Here is a 20,510-nt window from a genome sequence, read left to right on the forward strand (position 1 = left end):
TTTGTATTACATTCTTTGTTGTAGAGCTAGATTAGACAGAAGCATTTTCATACATTTTGCTGTTCCACGGCCCAAAGACCAATAACGCGAGTTGCCCGTAACAGAAGTTCAATGCTAGTATTAGTTTCAAAATACTGTCAGCAACGTGGGGCAAGGATTGCCAAAGACTTCTATCGTATGATAAGTGTGCCCATATTTAATTTACCAAAACAATCGGCACCACTCGTGGAAACAAAAAATTCTACAATTTTGCAACTCGGCTTCCAAAACCAATTTTGTATAGGCGCGCAGCACATCCTCTCATTGCGCAGGATAACTGCAAGAGCCATAGCCTGCAAAACAGTCATTCAAGTTACAATTAGAGACCGCTACAACGACAAGACATGGGGGAGTGTGACTGATCTTAGTGCGGTACTGTATGTTGAGTGCGAGCGAGCAAACAATGTTGCAGTACGGAAGCGGAAGACACGTCGTAGAACGAGGACCTGTTGAAGACATTATCCACGAGGAAACTGTAACATTCTTGTGCGAGGACAAGTGTGAATCTTGCGACACAGGCAGGGAGATAGAGAGCGAAAGACAGAGGGAAAGGGCGAGAGAGTTACTTGGATTTGTCGCTGTTACCAAACCCGCATTGTTGAAGAAGCAGTTCCAGTAATTGCGGCCGTGGCGTTGATAGTAGCTGTTCATTGAGTAGGAGGCATGGGCAGCTAGCGTGTTAGGAGAGAAGCAGGGTTGGCCGGGTTGAATGGCTGAACAGTCAGCGCCGCCCTCCCCACAAGCAAAGTTTAAGTTCTGCTCCAACAGGGCGTCACTTGCGCCGGGGTTGGCGACACACCACACGCCAGTGGGGGCCTGGGCAGCCGGGCTCGGGGTCGAGGAAGGAGGGCCGGTGACCGGGTTTGAGGGAGTGGGCTCGCCCGTTGCAGGAGCTTTGAGAAGGCCGGCATCATAAACTGCAACTCTGTTGGGTTGGAAGAGGCCGAAATTGCGCTCGGACGAAGGACCTGGCTTCTGGTTCTCGTTGAAGAGAGCGAAAATGAAGGTGGGGATGGGCAGGGTTGGCTTGAAGGGAGTACCTGCATTGGAGGCAAGACGCTTCACAAGGTTGCTGTTGTAGACTTGCGCGTTCTGCATCCCGGCGCCCGTCTCGTTAGGATCTCCACCAGAAGGCCAGCCGGTCTCGGAGACCACCACAGGCACGGTTCCGTCAAACCCAGCTGCCTTGATGGCGTAGTAGACAGCGTCCACTTGAGCGTCGAAGAGACTTCCGTAAACGAGGCCGGTGCCAGAATCCTTCAGCCCGTTCTTGGACCGGAACAAGGCGTAGTCCAGGGAGACGTTGGAGGGCTCTGCGGTGTAGGCGAAGTAGGGGTAAGCGTTCACCATGAAGGGGGAGCCGGTTTGCGAGAGGAAGCGGAGGAGGAGCTTGATGGTGGGGAGGAGGGAGGGCTGGAAGGCAGCGGAGGAAGGGGGGGAGGAAGAGGAGAGGACGGCCATGGAGTTGGGGGTGGTGACTTTGATGGGGGGCTGGAGGGGAGCGAGGGCGAGTTGGAGGTTGTGCATGGCGGGCAAGAGGAGGGGGAGAAGGGACTGATCTTTATCAGTGAGGATTTCGTTACCGACGGCGAGGTGGGTGATGGAGGAGGAGGGGAAGAAAGGGACGATGTGTTGGGAGACCCAGATGCGAGCAGCTTTGGGGCTACGAGCGAGGGAGGGGATGAGTTCATTTTGGACACCAACGACGAGGTTGATACCGGAGTTGGAGAAAGCAGAGAGGACTTGGGGGTCGGAGGAGTAGAGTTTGACACTGGAGATGGAGGTGGACTGGAGAAGCTGGACGACCTGTGTGGGCGTGGGGAGGTTGTTGCCCTCCATGCCGTAGTTGACTCCGATGCCATCCGCCACCTTCGTCGTCGTCGTCGCCACCCCTGCATCCAAAATTCACACAGACTTCTTCAAACTAGTTCACTCTTTACATTCTTCTCTCTCTCTCTCTCTCTCTCTCTCGCACTCTGCCACCCTGCAGCTCGCTTTGTATCCCTCCTTCCTTCCTCATTCTTCTCAACGCTTTGCACCTTTGCATTCATCATTCTTCCTTCTCTTATTCCCATCCTTGCCGCTGCCTTTTTGCCTCCTTCCTTTCCCTCTTCCCCTCAACCTCCTCCCTCCCTCTGACTCTTGCAGTATACCTTGCCTATTTTCCTCTACAAGCTTCCGTTTGAGCAAATCACCAAGCACCTAACCAACTCGCTTCGTCAGCCACCAAACTATCTGGGCATCACTTCTCGCTCTCTCGCACGCTGCATGCGAGCTTCGCATCCCTCCTTCGCCCCCAGCCCTCAACCTCCTACCTCTCTCGCTCTATCAGTCCCTTGCCTCATTGTACTCTAACATCTCAACAAGCTTCCCTTATCTATCACCACACACACAACAATCGTAGCATTGGGTACCGCAGCCTTACACGCACACGCTCCCACCCATATCAACAGCTTCACGCGCAGGCTCCACCCCAGTTTTGCCGCCATATTTCAGTCTGTAGCTACGTCGTAACCAGCCGCAGTTGCCGCACTCCGGCGCTCTCTCTCTCTCTCTCTCTCTCTCTCTCTCGGTGTCTGGAGCAAAGATTCTTTGCTCGCTCGGGAAATAGCCCTCAGAAGCGGCTCCCGCGTCCCTGCGGGTGGGCGAACCTCGAGCCTTTGTGCGAACTTCGAACTCCAAGGAACGATGGGGTCACGGATGGGACGGTGCATAGACGGAAGTGCTGTCCTTGAATATATAAAGTATTGCCTGGCGCCTCAGAATTCTACTCACAGCCTCTGCAACCTTTTCTGCTGTCCTTGCATTGAAAAGGATCCATACTCCAGAACGGACACTTTCTCTCTGCCGTTCAATCGATTCGGCAGACCCCTTACGTAAAATATTTTACCAATCTGGAGACTAGTAGTGACTGGTCTCATTCTCTCCCATAACGCGCCTCTAAATCCTAACAAACTCCCTCATTTTCCCGTTTGGTCTCTCTTAACTCCTAATTTGTAAAGGCTAATCCTTTCATCATTCAATGCTCTTCTCGTAATAAGGTGATCTCACGCAGCAACGGTCGACTGCGTCTCTCATGAGTTGCCAGTATCCATAGTCCATATAAAGCTAGTCCATATAAAGCTCCTGTCAGCTTTCATGCACCTTCGCAAATTGTATTCTACTTTTTATGCCTTCGTGACATGACAAGACAAAACGCTCGTCTCGAGATTTGGCTGCGGGCTCCTTCAAAACTTCCCTTTTTTTATAAAACTAGATTGCTTGGCCAGCTGGGCTCTTGATGAATAGTTCTCTCTTTTGCTATCTTGTTGAGGTTCACATGAGTTACATTGTCAGAAATGATGCAAAGATTGATGTTCAATTGCATGCAACCTTTTCTAGAGATTTCGTTATCATCGAGTCCTGCTTGCACTTGATGTTGTTCATGTCGACAGTAAAACGTAATTTTTCTTTTTCTTTTTTTCGGAGGAAGACAAATTCGTATTCTTTGCACTGTAAGCAAATCTATTGTCATTCCACTTCGAGCGAATGACGGGGAGATGTATTTCAGAAATGTATAAATAATAAATGAAAACCAAATTGAGACAGAAGCATGCAACTGTGACAGGAATAATCCAAACCCAAAGCTGCATTGCATGTACGACAAAAGTTCCAGCACCATTTGCAACTTCATTGGATCCCTTATTTCGAACGCACAAATGTTTATTTTTTGGGTCAAATGATGTTCCTACGCTTTAGAAAATAGTACTTCCGCGCTCTAGCCGGATGGCCCTCGAGCGTGTTGTAACCTAATGGACCTACTGTGTTGTGGCTCCTTATGTAGTATTGCTCTAAAGTTCGTGCTTTGTCTACAGTGTCTGTTGTTTCCAAAACTTTGATTTCGAAATTTTCTTTGAAGGGCTTGTAACGCTGGAAGTCCTCTTTCATTTTCGCCGGTGGTTTTTTATTGTGGTGTTTGATCCTCCGCGGCAGGTCCGTCGTGCTCCCTATGTATTTTCTGTTGTTGGGCTTGCACGCGATGCAGTAGACGACGAGGCTCGCACGATTCCCTTGCGCGGGCGCTTCAGTGGAGGCTCCTCCTTCATCTCGAGGCTCGCGTCTTTCAATGTCGTACCTGCGTAAACATTGACAATTACGTTAGTCATCGAGGTTTTCGGTCTTTTTTTTTTCGTTTGAGGTCCATGATAGAATGCATTTATTTACTTGCCCTGGTTTTTCTCTGTTGGCGTGAAAGGATCGTTTCCAATACCGAAGCGCTCCTCGTATAAGTCCATGTCGAAAATATACGTAAGCTTCTCCATTGTCATCACTGGGTGCATCGCGTCGTGCGTCCCTCCAAATTGTTCCATGAATTGTTTGAGTATAGCCGTTCCTTGATCGCGCGTCGTGTCCCTCAGCAACTCCAAGGATACGTTGTACCCGTAATGCAGCAGCTCGCACGCATACGCTGTGATCCCTTTCGTCTTCGTGTCTAGTAGCTTCTGCCCCTCCAAACTTTCCATCATCCTATCGGTCTCATCGAACTCAATGTCAAGCTCGACAAGGATCTCTTTGAGGAGTCCTGCAGGAGAAGTGCAATCCATGATGAGTTTGTTGTTCTTGCAACTCGTTAATTCTTTTTCTCAATTGTTGCGGTTTTTTTTACTTTTCGGAAGCATTACGTACCATTTGCGAATCTCAAGCCTCCCGGCTCTCTTTTAGCTGGCAAACGCCTATTGCAGTTGTCAATGAAGTCGCGTAGTTCCGCATACGTGTTGAAGCCGTTGATGTAAGCTCCCGGACGTTCTCCTGCATTGTTTGCTAGCCGGAATTGCTTTGTGGTTAGGAAGAACCTCCTCTTTGCTGGTGGAGGTTTTGTTGCCTTCGCGTTGCTTTTGTATAGCTCAAATAGCTGCTTGCAGGCACGACTTATTACACCGTCTTTTCAAATGAGCTGTCTTTTTAAATCTTCAAGAAAAAAAGATTCTTTCAAGCTGGTGGAATTTACCTTGTCTGCGTCCATGTCTTATGCTGCAATGTCCCGAGCTTTCTGATTCTCTGCACCTGTTCTCGACAACAGACAAGATATTAAAACCATTTTCCTTGCACGCATGTTTGACATAACATATTCATGACTTGTCTCTGCCTTTTTCAATCTCTGGTAGTGAATACCTTTATGCACGTGGTTGTGTTGTCGGCTGTGAGAAGTCTCATGGAATTGGTCTGAATATGTCTGGATGTGGGCAATGTAGTATGTGCAGCCTCGTTCTCTCAGTCACTCTGGACAACATCACGTATGCTAGGCCAGGGGCAAACACTCCTCGAAATATGAGCAGCGCTTTGTTGGATATGGTTGCGCCTTGGGATTTGTGTCCCGTGATAGCGTATGCTAGGGTTAGTGGAAATGTGGACTTGTGGAACCATTTTCCATTTATTGCCTTTCGCTGATGCTTCGAGCGTCGTAATGTGAGCACGGCCGCTGTTGTGTCGATGACAGTGATACCGTTGATTTCTCCCCTGCTAGTTGCATTGATGCTCTTGATTTTGCACATTGCTCCATTTGCGGCACCTATTGCGAGGTCGATGTTTTCCGTTATCATTGCCTTCGCCCCCACGCAAATTTTTCCTATCTCGTTGAAGCTTTTGTCCTCCAACCATTCTTTTAGAGCTGGTTTGCTCGCGGCGTTACTGTGTATTTGAACATGCACAATCATGTCGGGAGTGTTGAATTTCTCCACAAGCTCATCGTTGAAGGTAGTGACATCGACTCTGTGCGTGCAAATGATGGTTGTTTCGGCATCGATGAAGTGGCATGCACCTTCCTTGTCGACAATGCACTGCCCCAAACAGTCGAAAATCTCGTCAGTTGTGGGCGTCCTGAGTCTTATGGTATGCAAGAATGCCAGGAACGGCATGTCTCGTGCATGTCGCACCGAGAATTGCATGTGGTACATTTTCACTTGAGCCCAGTGCGCGGAGGACGTGATGTGGCACGGCTCGCAGAGATCCTCGCGGTGTTTGCAGACTGGCGGTAATTGCTCCAGGTCACCAAAAATTATGAGCATTTTGTGTCTGAATGGCTCATGCAATGTGCCATTAGTCACATTGACGATTTGTCTTACCACGAGATCGAAAGTCATGCTTGTTAGCATGGACATCTCGTCAATGATGATCGTGTTGGCTTCCTTGATTGCGAGGTGTCGCTCATCCGTCTCATGGATGTTCAGTGGGTACTGACTGCTGCGCACAGGGATCTTGAATTGGTAGTGTACAGTGGTTGCAATCCCGCTCAGCCGCGTCGTAGCTGCCCCTGTTGATGCACAGAGTATTGCCGTTTTGTTTTGCACTACCAGATGCGAAACATAGTACCGTATCAAGAAGCTTTTGCCGCTACCTGGTGTTCCACAGACAACGTGCAGCCCCGAGCTTGTTGAAGCTAGGCTTTCGAAGACTCTTTGTTGTTCTACTGTCAATGCGGCATTGGCGATGGTGCGAAACTCGGCCATTTTTTCCAACATCCTTGCGCGTGTTGGCCCTTCGACGGTTTGCTGGTCGATGTTAGGCGCTTCCATCAGGCAGTCTCGGATGATCGCAACCTTTTGCAATATCATATTGATCAACTGGTCCGTGTGGTCAGTCGCTAGCAAGTTCCTTTGCGTGTATTCGGTCACATACATCTCGAGGTCCTCGTTGCTCAATATGAGGCCGCGCATTTGGCATTCGACAAAGTAGGATCCAGCTGTGTTGGCAGGTGATATGAGCTACGTTTCATTCCTGAAGCTGAGTTTTTGCAAGAGCACGTTGTAGAAGTACCCCTCTCGGTTGATGTCCAGGGTGGTAGTCAGTGAATCTGACTACTCGCTCACATTTTGCAATCCTGTTGCCTAAGAGGTCAAGACCGACCGTTCCACGTTGCGTTTCCTTGGGCTTTCGGATCACATATTGCCTATGGTAATCGTAGAACGTGCTATCCTCTATGACGCTCGGTCTCCCGCAGTATATGTTGACCGGGTGCAGGGTGACGTTGTTGTTTCGCGAGATGATGCGTTGTCTTAGAGATGGTGGCAAGGAGTCGACATAGTGAACGGTCTCGCTCCTTGTGATTGTTGGTATCTGCATGCAGTTTAGCGCGGCCTCTGTTGGAGAGGTTGGTTTTGATAGGAGGCTCGCGGCGATGAGTTTCAGCTTTACTTCGTCGAGATGTTGCAACCCCAAACGCAAGGCGTCTTCTGAACGGATGTTCAGTTTGCCCATTGGTTCAGATTTCATCGCGTACTTGAGGAGGTAGTGAGAGATTGAAGAGTTTGTCACCCGCTGTATGTTCATGTGTGCACCCCACAACAGTAATACGGAAGGGTGGTAAGGGACGACATCTCGGTGCTCATGTCCCGACCGGTAATACAACCAACGTTGCGTCAGAGGGTTGAGGATGGGTTCATATTCTGGTTGTGTTGCGAAAGGGAATCCGTGCTTGCAACTGTGGTGTGACGGTCCGACGTAGCACGCTTTCCTGCATACGTGCAACTGCTTCTTGAGAACTAGTTCTCGCAGCCTTGTGTTTCGAGGATCTAGGGCCTCGTCCCTGGGGATGTAAGCCGCAATCTCATTTGCAATTCGCTAACGGTCATCATGGTGGACCCACATTATGACATGGGCGTGTAGGGAGCCCCTGTTTTGTATCTCATAACGAACGACATGGTGTTGTATTCGGCCAAGCAGACCGTCGGATGAAAGCAAATGCTTGCGCATGAACATGTGGAAGCGTGCATGGAAAAGTGCCACGCATTCAATAGGACAGTCCTTCCAAGTGAATTGCGCATTATAATGTGTTGCGATGCTCTCGATCACATTAATTTCTTGCCACCGTGTATCGGTGACCTCGTCTGCAGTGAATGTCAGAAAGAAATCTGGGAGGCCCCAAGCATCGACCATCATTATGAGGTCCTTCAGTTGCCGTCGATGCCACGATGGGGACCCCGGCATTGTTGATGGCATGCTGTAGCGAAGCACGTGTCTCATTGCGTCTTCATCGGTCGTGGCAGGGTTGGCTTTCCTATATTGGTCGATGTCTCGTTGCAAGCATGTAGAGTTGCTTGAATTGGCAATCATCACTGCTTGTTTTAACTGGAACATGATCAACAAGTACGGCTTGTAGAGCGTGTAGATAGAGAATAATGTGCATATTCTCATTTTCACATAGTTGCTGAACTGTATGCAGCCATCATAGTAGCCCCGTCCGAAAGGGAACAGGAAGGGGAACACTGCTGACCTCATGGTTATGTCAACGCACGCACTGCCAGCTGCTGCTACTCCTTCGATGTGGAATGAAGCGACCCTCTCTGAAAGCATTTCTGTACCCCGTAGCTGTATGGAGGCAAACTCATGCTTGTCCCTTGCATCAAAGGCGCGACAGTTCGCGGGGTCCACCATGTTTTGCAAAAGCAGGAGCTCAGGCTGAGATTCCGCTATTGACATTAACTCGAAGGGAGCTGTCTCATCGTGTAGTTCCAAGATGCCTGCAATGGTTTGAGGACTCAAGATGCACATACCCATCTTGATGTCCGCACGCTCTGCTAAAGAATTGTACTTGCGCAATATTGGATTGTTCTCGATGTTGTATGCGAGCACACCTGACAGCTCGTTTGTCACGATTTCTTGAGTCGAGCTTAGTGGGACGTTTCGCCAAGATATCAGAGGATTGTCTAGAAGTGACCTTCGATCGAGTGTGCCACGAGCAATCGCATTTGCAGTCGTGGTAACTGAAATGGATATATCTATGATGCTTAGCAGTTGCGTGTGGAGGTGGTTTGTTTTAAGCAACTGTCGAGAGTACTGTGGCATCAACCGCACAATGTATCTGCTCCGCTGGGCATCTCGTGTGCAGCTTTGGCATTTCCAGTAAGTCACTTGCATGCCCATATTCTCGCAGGCATCCAAAAGTATCATGTTTCCGAGTGCGGCGCTGTGGCTCGAGATGCCTATGCCTTGCGAAGAAACGATCCTTTGGTTTGCAGACAGTAGCGTGGTTATGCCACAAACACCGCAGATTTGAAGGCTAGAGAAAATAGCCGCGCAATTACTAACCCATTGCTTGTATCTATCTGCGATGGTCAACCACGATGATGTAGTTGGCCTCAAGGACATCTTTCTTGATGTTATATCAAGTTGAATAGCTCAACCTCTGGCTGCTCTAAGCGTTGACGAATGGTCATGTTCGAAGGAGTCTCCGGTGGTCATTTCTACATCATGACATGAATCGATGTCTTATGTTCGGGTTTAAACACCTACAGGGATTAATAATAAAAACCATCCGAAACTTTGCTACAATTTCACTCACGTGGTCTTGTCTAAACGCAACAGGAAAAACAAAATGGACTGAACCTCTATCTTTAGAAGGTGAAAGAATTGATAAAATAACTTGAATCAAGCAAATACATTTTGTTGTGCGTACCTTTAGGAGAAGACACTCGTTTGGAGGCTGCAAACATCTCGAAAACAGAAGTGTTGCAGACATGATTAGTATGTTGGTCGAACCAAGCAAATGTAATGTTCCCTTGCGGAAACAGAATGTGCGAAGAAGTGTGCGTGCTCAAGATGAGGTGTAAAAAAAAAAAAACCATACGTAATGTATGGTGGAGAGCCGGCACATGTCTCTCCAAAAATTATATATCATAGGGGAACGTGCCATCCCCCCGTTTCGAATAGTCACCTCCAGTGTTGGAGGTGTAGCGCATTAATGCAGACCAGAGCAACAGACGGTGCAGAAACATTTCAGAATTGAAATGACTGTACATTCTACTTACGTGGAGTATCCTTTGTGACGTCCACAGCTCGACGAGAAATCTCCTATTTCTTTGCTGGAATGTTGGAATTTGAAAAACAATCATGATTAGTCAATATGCATTCCTCATGTTCTGCATGTTTGGATATGTTGGTTAGCATATGTGCAATTTCCTAAAGATGATAAATTAAAGCACAAAAGCTACACACAATCCAACGATGACACAGAAAGCATAACGAAGGAGATTCATGGGCAAACCTGATGGTGACGGCACGTGAACATTCGAAAGCCAATACGTGAGGGTCTCTTCACAAACCAATAGCCTTCATAAAGCAATCTACGTTGTTTTTGGCTTACGTTCGTCCGTTTCGCATTTCAGTCATCAGATCAGTCCACAAGTCATGAGGAAGCGCATGTGTGTGTCAAGTTGGAGATCTCGTTTCAGTCATCAGCAGATCAGTCCACAAGTCGTGAGGAAGCACATGTGTGTGTAAATATATGTGTGTGTGTGTGTGTGTGTGTGTGTGTGTGTGTGTGTGTGTGTGTGAATATCTCAAACACCACCACTAAAGATTTGTGGTTGCCAAACTCAGGTCCGAGCAAGCACATGACAAGCTGGAGATCTCGTTTCAGTCATCAGATCAGTCCACAAGTCGTGAGGAATAGTTGCAAATGCTTACAGGGCAGAAATCAACGAAAAAGGCACAGGACAATGTTGGCTTCAAATGAAAAATGTGTACACCAGCATTACTTACTTTGTGCTCTCCATATATAAAAGGAAAAAGCTCTCACGCTTTAACTTCTCTACCGCTTTGTTGCTGCTAAATTTTGAATTCTATGTGATTCCTTACAAAACCAATTTGTCAAACCTCATCCATCAAGGGCCACACTAACCAGTAAATATTTTGATCTATAGATATCGAAAACTCTACAACAGTAGTCACACAAATTGTTCATTGTTAGATGGAAAGTCAATTAGGTCTTGTTTAATTACCTAAGCCAAAAAAGAGGGGACATAAAAAGATGACAACTTCATGTTGAAATCCTGCACAGAGTAGAATTGGTATCATGCATGCTGTGAACACGATCTCCTCAGTCAATGGTGCCTGTATAAGCAACATAGAAAGAGAATCATAAGCACTTTGCAACTATCCCCACTAGATAGACAGAGACAAAACAAAAGTTTGTAACAGGCCAAGAAAGAATAATAGAGTTTCCGTATAAAGGTGGTTACATTCGTATGTAAGTGTTACAATCCATTGCAAGTATTTCTTAAGTACAGGTCATGGCGGCACAATCATACAATTCAACTCTGACCATGAGCATAGTTCTGCATAATTCAATGCGGGCTAGGATTCAAAGTTTTGGAAAAATGGGTACATGTGTATGTCGACAAATTAGTATCAGAAGAGATTGTTGTTTCCTACGATGCAAAAAGCAAGGGTGCAGTACTAAGGCTTCGCACAAGTTACCTGCTTCCGACATAATTGAGTAGAATTCCGTTGAAAAGAAGACGCGAGAAAAATCATACAAGAGATGCACTGACCACAACAAAGTTCCTCCAAGCAAGAATATCGGAAGCAAACGACTTTGTAGTCTTCAATAGATCCCAACACGCATGTTTGGAGCACCCCACGCCGTTCGGATTCTCGCCTGGAGCAAGTCTTTTGTGCCATTCGTTTAACTACTCGAGAGCTGCCGCCATTAAAGGTCCCAAATAGAGTAGGGCAGTCAAGAGAAATGGGGAAACAACCGCTTGCCACTGTTTCCTAGACACCACATTGCATTTCACGCCTCGCATTAGGCAAGAATCCTGGCCTTCCCTTCCGCTACCCCTACAAAAAGACATGATGAGATCATTGACACAGCTCTACACCCGAGCAAGGAAAGAAACTCGACGATCGGGTGGTTCTCGTTCATAACGCCAAGGTGATGGGCACACTCTAAAAGACTTAGAAATTGTTGCCATAAAAGACTGAAGCAGGAGATGGACCGAGCAACAAGTACCCAATCGAGATTCAATGCATATGAGCGAAAAGGCATGACTTAACAAAGCAAGAACGTACCCAATGATGCAAGCGCAGGCCGTAAACATGGAGCCATGAAGCGAGGTCAGATTTTTGAATCGCTGTCATCTGGAAAACAGAGGAAGGAAGTGAAGCATGAGAAGCACATGATAGCAAAGAGCATTGCGAGACTGCGCACAGGAAGGGCATGCGAACGTACGGGAAGGAGGCGAGAGGAGAGGAAGAGGGAGAAAAGGGAGGAGATGGTGGCGAAAAGGGAGAAAAGGGGGAGGAAGGCGGAGGAGCAAAGAGGGAGCGTAGAGCATAGCGACATAGAGGAAAGCCATGAAAGCACGGGCTGAAAGAGCTTTTCAAAAGCTTTCAAAGCTTTTGGGCTTTCAGAATTTAAAAAATTTAAGGGTGTATATTGTGCCATGTGGAAGCACAGGATTTAAGAATTTGAAAAAACGTCCTAGTGCTGGCCAAGTAAAAAAACTTATGCATATCTGGTCCCCTCTTGGGTTGCTCTTCTAATTCAGCAGCTTCAAGTTCCAAGTTTGTGGAGATGAGTTTCTTAATCTTGGCGAAGAATTATAGTTGCAGCTTGCTTCTCCTCGGCCCTTCACAAAATTGTGGCCAAAAGTCTGGTCTGGGCCCTAGGCCTTCGCTATGGAAGCCTTTTTACAACCCTTCTAGAGGAGGTAGCCAAGAGGTAGCCAAATAGGGGGCTATGATACCAAAAAATGCATCAGACCATGAGAGTTTGGGGGAAGGGGAGAGGGGGAGGGATAAAAGGGGGGGAGGGATAATCCGACATGTGTGCCTTCTGGACCCCTCTGGCACAGCCTTGCTCAAGTATAAAAGACCTACCATGGCCTAAACTATTTCAGTATATGTCTAGATCGCCATCTAAGCTCCACTGTGGGAGCGCACGGGTGGACGGAGCCATCAATAGTACTAAAGGAAAAGTTTGTTCCTCTCCAATTTGCTGTGTACTCTCTATTCTTTGTTCAGTTTCTATTCCGCTGCACCGTGTAATTTAACATGGTATCAGAGCCCAGGCAGCTCTAAGGATCGAAGAATAGAAGAGAGGCGAGGGCTTCAATAGCATACGGAGTGATGGCAACAGGAAGCGGCTCGAGTTCAGCAGCTACTGCTGCACCAACAATCCAGGCATTGAGGATTCACCCACCAGCCTTCACTGAAGGCAAGCTAGATGTATAAACTACACTCTGTGGAAGTTTAAAATTACTGCTATTATGGATTAATATGAGCTTCTGGAGACAGTACTGGGGACTGACCCAGAACCACAAGGAACCCCCAACCCAGCAAGTCCGGGGAGTACGATACCTCCTAATGCTGACCTTCTACGAGCTTGGAAACACAGGAACGCAGATGCTCTATGTGCCCTGGTTACAAGGACTACTGATAGTGTTTTGACCTTGATTCAGCATACATCTAAGGCAACTGTGGCCTGGAACATATTGAAGAGTCAGTATGAGACGCAGAATTAGACAAGAATCCAAAACCTGGAGAATCAGCTCGCAGCTGAGAAGTTGAATGAAGGAGAGACAACAAAGGTGTTCATAACCCGAATCAAAAATCTGCGTGACCAGATAGCTGGTGCTGGGATACAAAAGACTAGCAAAGAGCTAGCTCGATGGTGTCTCCAGATATGTCCACCAAGGTCTGATGGAGTGGTAACAGCGCTTAACACTCAGGTAAGACCCCAACCATTGTCATTTGAGGAGTTCTGTGCTTTACTTATGGAGGAGGAATTGAGGCTTAAAGCTCGAGATGGACGATTCGGCCACATCGGATTTGCAGTGCTGAAGGAGATGCAGAAGCAAGGTATGGTTGCTTACTTACCTGCAGTCATAGAAATCAAAGAACCATGTGAAGCTTGCATGATGGGCAAGCAACTAAGAAAGGCATTCCCACAAGAAAGCAAGAATAGAGCAAATGCTCCTCTAGAGTTGGTGCATGTTGACTTGTGCGGTAAGATGCCTACATAGGCCTTGGGAGGATCTTCCTATTTTTTATTGATTGTCGACGACTATAGTAGGAAGATGTGGGTGTACTTTCTTCCCGAAAAGGCTCAAGCTTTTGGTAAATTTAAAGAATGGCTATAGCTTGTTGAAAATGAAACAGGGAGAAAAGTGAAGAAAATCAGATCGGATGGTGGTGGTGAGTTTGTTTCTACAGAGTTTGGAGATTTTGGCAAGAGCAAAGGGATCAAGTGACAAATGACAACACCACATACGCCTCAGCTAAATTCGGTTGTTGTAAACCGAATGTGGACCATGGTGGAGATGGGGAGGTGTATGTTGAAAGGTGCTGGACTGCCAAACCACTTTTGGCCTGAGGCTGTCAATACTGCGGTTTACATCCTTAATCGCAGCTATACAAAGGCACTCAAAGGTACAAAACCACATGAGGCTTACAGCGGTAAGAAGCCATCTGTCTCCCACTTCAGAACATTTGGGTGTGAATGCTATGCGCATGTACCAGACAAAGAGAGAAACAAGCTACAACCAAAAAGCACCAAACGTATCTTCTTAGGCTATTGTGATGAGAAGAAAGCCTATAAGTTGTATGATCAAGAGGCAAAGAAGATCATAGCGAGCCGCGATGTGGTGTTCAGGGAGTAGCCACATGCAGTGGAGGCAGAGAAGAGCTCTTTCACTTTATCATCAAGCGAAGAGGTAATTCACTATGGACCTATCCCAAGAGCTATAAAGGAGGAGGAAATATCAGATGATGAAGGTATAAGTCACCAACCTATTCTTACACCACCGGAAAAGCCGTTGCCATGATGGGTAAGGTAGCTCAACGACCATGATAACCAGATGCCTATGTCTGTTGAGCAACATGCAGATGGACCAAGGCGGTCTTAGAGAATCGAGGAGCAAAGGAGGGCTTCTGCTCACATAGTTAATATGGCCTTGATGGCTGAGATTATTGCAGAAGTAAAGGAGCCTGCGAGTTTGGAGGAAGCACAAATATCTTGCCACAAACTTAAAACTAAACATACACTTCACTAGGCCATGTCCTTGCTTTTACCTCTCTCCATAAAAGCACAATTTTGAAGGCTTGCTTGCAACATCCTCTCCATCCTATCCTTTATAAAATGATAAGTTTTTTTGTGGCATTGATCGTTTGCTAGACAAGTGCTAGCAATGATGGAAACCTTACCTCATCTCTCCACTAGTATGAAAATTGATGATAACATAGGATGTTTACACTCTAGGGGCACCCAAGATGAGATAAATACATTTGGATCATGGGTGGTTGTGGGTGGGTAATCTTACTTGTCAAGCGTAAAGCTAAACATACACTTGAGTAGGCCATGTCCTTGATCTTACCTCTCTCCATAAAAGCACAATTTTGAAGGCTTGTTTGCAACATCCTCTTCCTCTTATTCTATGTTCAAAAAATGACTAAGTTTTTAAGTGGCATTGTTCATTTGCTAGACAAGTGCTAGCAATGATAGAAACCTTAACTCATCTCTCCATTGGTGTGACAATTGCTGATAACTTAGGATGTTTACATCCTGAGGCGCCCAAGATGCAGTAAATGCAATTGGATCGTGGGTGGGTTGTGGGCGGGAAATTTTGCCAATTCATGAGCCTTGGGCATGCACACGCACGTGCAAGTGTGTATGTTTAAACACTTTCATGTACCTTATGGCAACCTGCACCTCGACTCGGTTTGAGCACTTTTATTAAGTTTCAAAGCCACACCTTGTAATAGCACCCACATAATATGCAACTAGACCCACACATGTTTGCTTCTTCTACTATGCAACTTGGATCTTATATAGACTTAGCATTACAAGCAGTTTAAACACTAATATTACATTTTGAAGGAGGTCTGACTATATTCTAACAACACCCACGTTTGTATGCTTCCACTTTTCTAATCCTCTACTGTGCAACTCCCAAGTTCCCCTTAGGCTTAAATGACATTGGACTAAAAAAAAAACTTCAAATTGAATCCCCTTTGAACCCACCATAACATCCCAAGCTAAATACCCAAACAAGGTAGGAGATTTTTTACCAAAGTTTGAAAGATCAAAACTTCTCCTACCAACCCCCATAGTACTAACAACTATGTATATAAACGTTATAAAAGAGGGTTTGGTTGGGTTGCTACAGATTGAGTAGTCCACTAGTTTGGTCCTGCATAATTCTAGTAGTTGATAAACCTCCTCCAAAATTCTAGCTACTATGTCAATAAACCACCTCACCCATGTGTATATCCCAAAACAACTTGATCATCCATCTAGTAATGAAGGCAAGTGACTTGAGGTGGGCATATTCACTATGTAAAGCTGCCCTACATTAACTATGTAAAACCCCCCAACATCTAGTACCTAAGCCAAGTGACTTGGCCCCAGTCGATAGGCCACCTCCTACAATCCACCCATGGGGCTACGTCCAAGGCAAGTCATTTGAGCCCAAGGCGTTCACTATGTAAACCCCCCCTACATCACCTATTTGACTGATGTAAGACCCTGGGGCATTCACTATGTAAAAGCACCCTAGATAATCACTTGTGTTCAATAGAAGGGGTTTTTAAGTGCCACTTTTGTTCAATAGAAGGGCTTTTAACTGTGTATATCATCATCGATGAAAGGTCATGGGGCATTCAATATTTGAGACCCCCCTACATCATCACTTGTGTTCAATAGAAGGGGTCTTTAAAGAAAAAAAAAGTACCACTTATGCATATATACATTCTATAACTCCATAGAAAATTGAAACCCCTTTGGCTTAAATGACATTGCACTAACATAAAAAATCTTCAAAATTGAATCCCCTCTAAACCCACCATACCATCAAAGCTATATACTCGTACAAAGGAGATTTTTGACCAAAGTTTGAAAGATAAAACTTCTCCTACCAACCCCCATAATTCTAGCAATTAGGTATATAAATCTTATAAAAGGCTTGGTTGGGCTGCTAGAGGTTGAGTAGTCAGCCAGTTTGGCTACCTGCATAATTCTAGCAGACTATAACACAATCCACCTACAGCTAATACCCAAGGCAAGTCATTTGAGCCTGAGGCATTCACTATGTAAACCGCCCCTACATCACCTATTTGACTGATGTAAGACCCTGGGGCATTCACTATGTAAAAGCCCCCTAGATCATCACCTGTGTTCAATAGAAGGGGTTTTTAAGTGCCACTTTTGTTCAATAGAAGGGCTTTTAACTGCGTATATCATCATCGATGAAAGGCCATGGGGCATTCAATATCTGAGTCCCCCCTACATCATCACTTGTGTTCAATAGAAGGGGTCTTTAAACAAAAAAAAAAGTACCACTTATGCATATATACATTCTATAACTCCATAGGAAATTTAAACCCCTTTGGCTTAAATGACATTGCACTAACATAAAAAATCTTCAAGATTGAATCCCCTCTAAACCCACCATACCATCAAAGCTAAATACTCGTACAAAGGAGATTTTTGACCAAAGTTTGAAAGATAAAACTTCTCCTACCAACCCCCATAATTCTAGCAATTGAGTATATAAAGCTTATAAAAGGCTTAGTTGGGCTACTACAGGTTGAGTAGTCAGCCAGTTTGGTCAGCTACCTGCATAATTCTAGTGGTTGATAAACCATCTCCAAAATTCTAGCTACTATGTCAATATCTGTATCCCAAAACAACTTGATCATCCATCTAGTGCTGAAGGCAAGTGCCTTGAGGCAAGCATATTCACTATGTAAAGTAGCCCTACATTACCTATGTAAAACCCCCCACCATCTAGTGCCTAAGGCAAGTGACGTGGACCCAGTCGATAAGCCACCTCATATAATCCACCAATGGGGCTACACTTGATCACCCATCTAGTATTGAAGGCAAGCAACTTGAGCTCAGGGCATTCATCTATATCACGTGTAAAACACACCTATAACTAATACCCAAGGCAAATCATTTGAGCCTGAGGCATTCACTATGTAAAACCCCCCTACATCACCTATTTAACTGGTGTAAGACCTTGGGGCATTCACTATGTAAAACCCCCCTAGATCATCACTTGTGTTCAATAGAAGGGGTTTTTAAGTGCCACTTTTAAGTACCACTTCTATTGAATAGAAGGGGCTTTTAACTGCATACATCATCATCGATGAAAGACCATGGGGCATTAAGTATGTGAGACCCCCCTACATCATCACTTATGTTCAATAGAAGGGGTCTTTAAACAAAACAAAAAGTACCACTTATGCACATTGTATATTTTCTATAACTCCATAGGAAATTAAAACCCCTTCTATTGAACTCAGGTGCAACATTACATATTGTTTATTGAACTAGACTCTAGGACTTAAGTCATAGAACTGGCACCCCTAGGCCCCCTTTCCTTCTTTCAAGCCATGATTGCAATCCAAGGTATATGATATGGAAACCTCTGAGGGTCACCTCTATCCCTGTAGAAAACTCCAAAACTCTTTCCTACAAGAAGAACTAAGGCACCAAATAGATGTGATAAGAATTGGATAGGCTCACAAAGCATACTTAACAATGACCATCTTTGCATTACACGCATGGACTTGTGACCTCCAAGGGGCCAACTTCTCTAAAATCTTAGCTAACACGTAATTGAACATGTGCTTTGATGTTACAACCATTAAATAGCCCCTAGAAGCCTCTGGAGATAGACAAGATTCTACCAAGTAAATATGTAATTATCCAATCACTGTTGTCTTTCATCCCATCCTACTACCGAGAAAGTAAAAGAGATAAACTAGATTCTACTAGGTAAGTATGTAGTTATTTGGTCAATGTTGTCTTTCATCCCATCCTACCCAGAAAGCAAAAACCTTCTCGTATATATAAATCAAACATAAAACTCTACAAATTATTCTAGGTAAGTTTGTAGGTATCTAGCAACCAAGGTCTTTCATCTCATCCTATGTATAGGTCGATCTAAAGCTATATAAATTTTGCCGGGTAAATCTGTAGGTTTCTAGCCACCAAGGTATTTTATCTCATGCTACTTTGAAAGAAAAGCACTTCCTTGATTACAAATTGAAATTGAGATTATCTGTAAGAGGCAATCCAACTTCTCCTTACATGCTTTCAAAAATGAGATGATGTCATTTGCAAACTCTTCTAGACCCACTTGCCAACTAGATGGGAGACCGATACTAGAAACTTCTTCCTTTTTACGTAGAACCATGTAAGGACATAGGGGGTGCCTTTCTAGCAAAAACTCTAAATTCTCTAGCTTATTCTAGTAAGTAGCATTGTAGCATCACATAGATGAGATTAAATCCAGGTAGGCTACCAAAACGTATTTAAGAATGAACATCTTTGCATTCAACTAGAGGACTGAAGACCTCCAAGGGGCCAACTTCTCTATTCCGATTTCATAAACTAGATATTTTGCTAGGTATAGCTATAGTTATCTAGCCATTGTTGCCTTTCATCCTATCCTACCTAGAAAGCAAAATAATTCTGTTTATTTACTTTAGATGGCAAAGGACTGCACTGCTTGCTCTCTAAGAAGCTATTGAAGAGTGGCTTATAGAGTTTTTCCAAGACATCATGATGGTACTAGAACATGCACACAGGGTGACTATAATGAAAAAAAACATTCAAACACTTGTAAGGGTCAGGTATGGATATGACAAGATCCTTAATGCAGAGGATTGGGATGATCTGAAAATGAGAGATATCCTATTGATACCTCTAGCCAGCAGGAAACCTAAAGTAGATGCAGTAAAGATCATAGAGGTCACTCACCAACATGAGACCAGAGGAAAGGTTTCCTATGAAGAGTACCTCAGGGAGCGAGTTAAAGAAACAATGTCTATCTTGAAATCCCAGACATTACTGAGGCAGGTGCAAATTCAGTAAAAGCTCCTACAACTTGGACCAAGGATCAGAATATCTATATAAAGACTGTGAATGATGACCTGACCTGGGATGTGACACAAGATTGCATCATGGCTTTAGCACAGAAAGAAAACCATGTAGGGAATGAAGGGCAACAAAATATAAAATTCATACTTCTGCATGTAAAAGCGATATGGTCGACTTTTCAAGAGAAAACCTAGAAATCGCATTTTATAGCAAAAGTATGTGGAATGATTGACTTACAATTCTAAATCCTGGTGGGTGCCTTTTAAGGAGTTGAAGGTATAGCATAAATTTTGTTGTATGTCTACATGCACCAAACTCCAGTGATTGCTGCAAGAAAAACAAAAAACATGAGGGGATTAGACCAAGAGGGTGTAAATACAATTTGAACATATCAAGATTTTGTCAATAGAGGGTAGTAGTAGAAAAGGTCAGGGAACATACTCTGAACAATATGGGAGGAGAATCATATCAACCACATCCAAATCGCAAAAACGAAGCCACTTGGAAATGCTTTTGGTTGATGTCTTGTTATCCTTCAACTTGAAAGATATAGTTGGATCAACTATATACACAGAGTGCTGAAGGCTCTGGTGGATCTGATTTTTCAAAAAAATACAAAAAACCACTTCACTTAGCCTATGAAAAAGTGAATGCTACAAAGACATAAACACAATTGACCTAGAAAGATATACTTACTATAGAGTGCAAGCATGATTGTGCAAGTGAAGCTGCCTCAAAAGACTAATGGATGCACTAGACCTCCATGATCCAAATTTAAAGATGTTAGATTCAACTCAACCAATGCAATTGTAGGTATAGTAATCAT

General features: G+C 44.9%; 1 protein-coding gene across 1 annotated transcript; it reads right to left on the reverse strand.

The window, feature by feature from the left end:
• Nucleotides 1-227: 227 nt before the first annotated feature.
• Nucleotides 228-2,733, reverse strand: LOC147891553 (glucan endo-1,3-beta-D-glucosidase-like). Its single transcript, XM_087388399.1, has 3 exons — nucleotides 2,465-2,733; nucleotides 606-1,931; nucleotides 228-332 (listed from the first exon to the last, which is right to left on the reverse strand). The coding sequence occupies exons 1-3, from the start codon at nucleotides 2,526-2,528 to the stop codon at nucleotides 301-303; spliced, it is 1,422 nt and encodes a 473-aa protein (XP_087244525.1). The 5' UTR covers nucleotides 2,529-2,733; the 3' UTR covers nucleotides 228-300.
• Between the last annotated feature and the right edge of the window lie 17,777 nt (nucleotides 2,734-20,510).

Source organism: Dipteris shenzhenensis, chromosome 17 (genome assembly GCF_047967505.1).
Source record: "Dipteris shenzhenensis isolate YYH24624 ecotype China chromosome 17, Dip_SZ_1.0, whole genome shotgun sequence".
In the NCBI taxonomy this organism is placed as follows: domain Eukaryota; kingdom Viridiplantae; phylum Streptophyta; class Polypodiopsida; order Gleicheniales; family Dipteridaceae; genus Dipteris; species Dipteris shenzhenensis.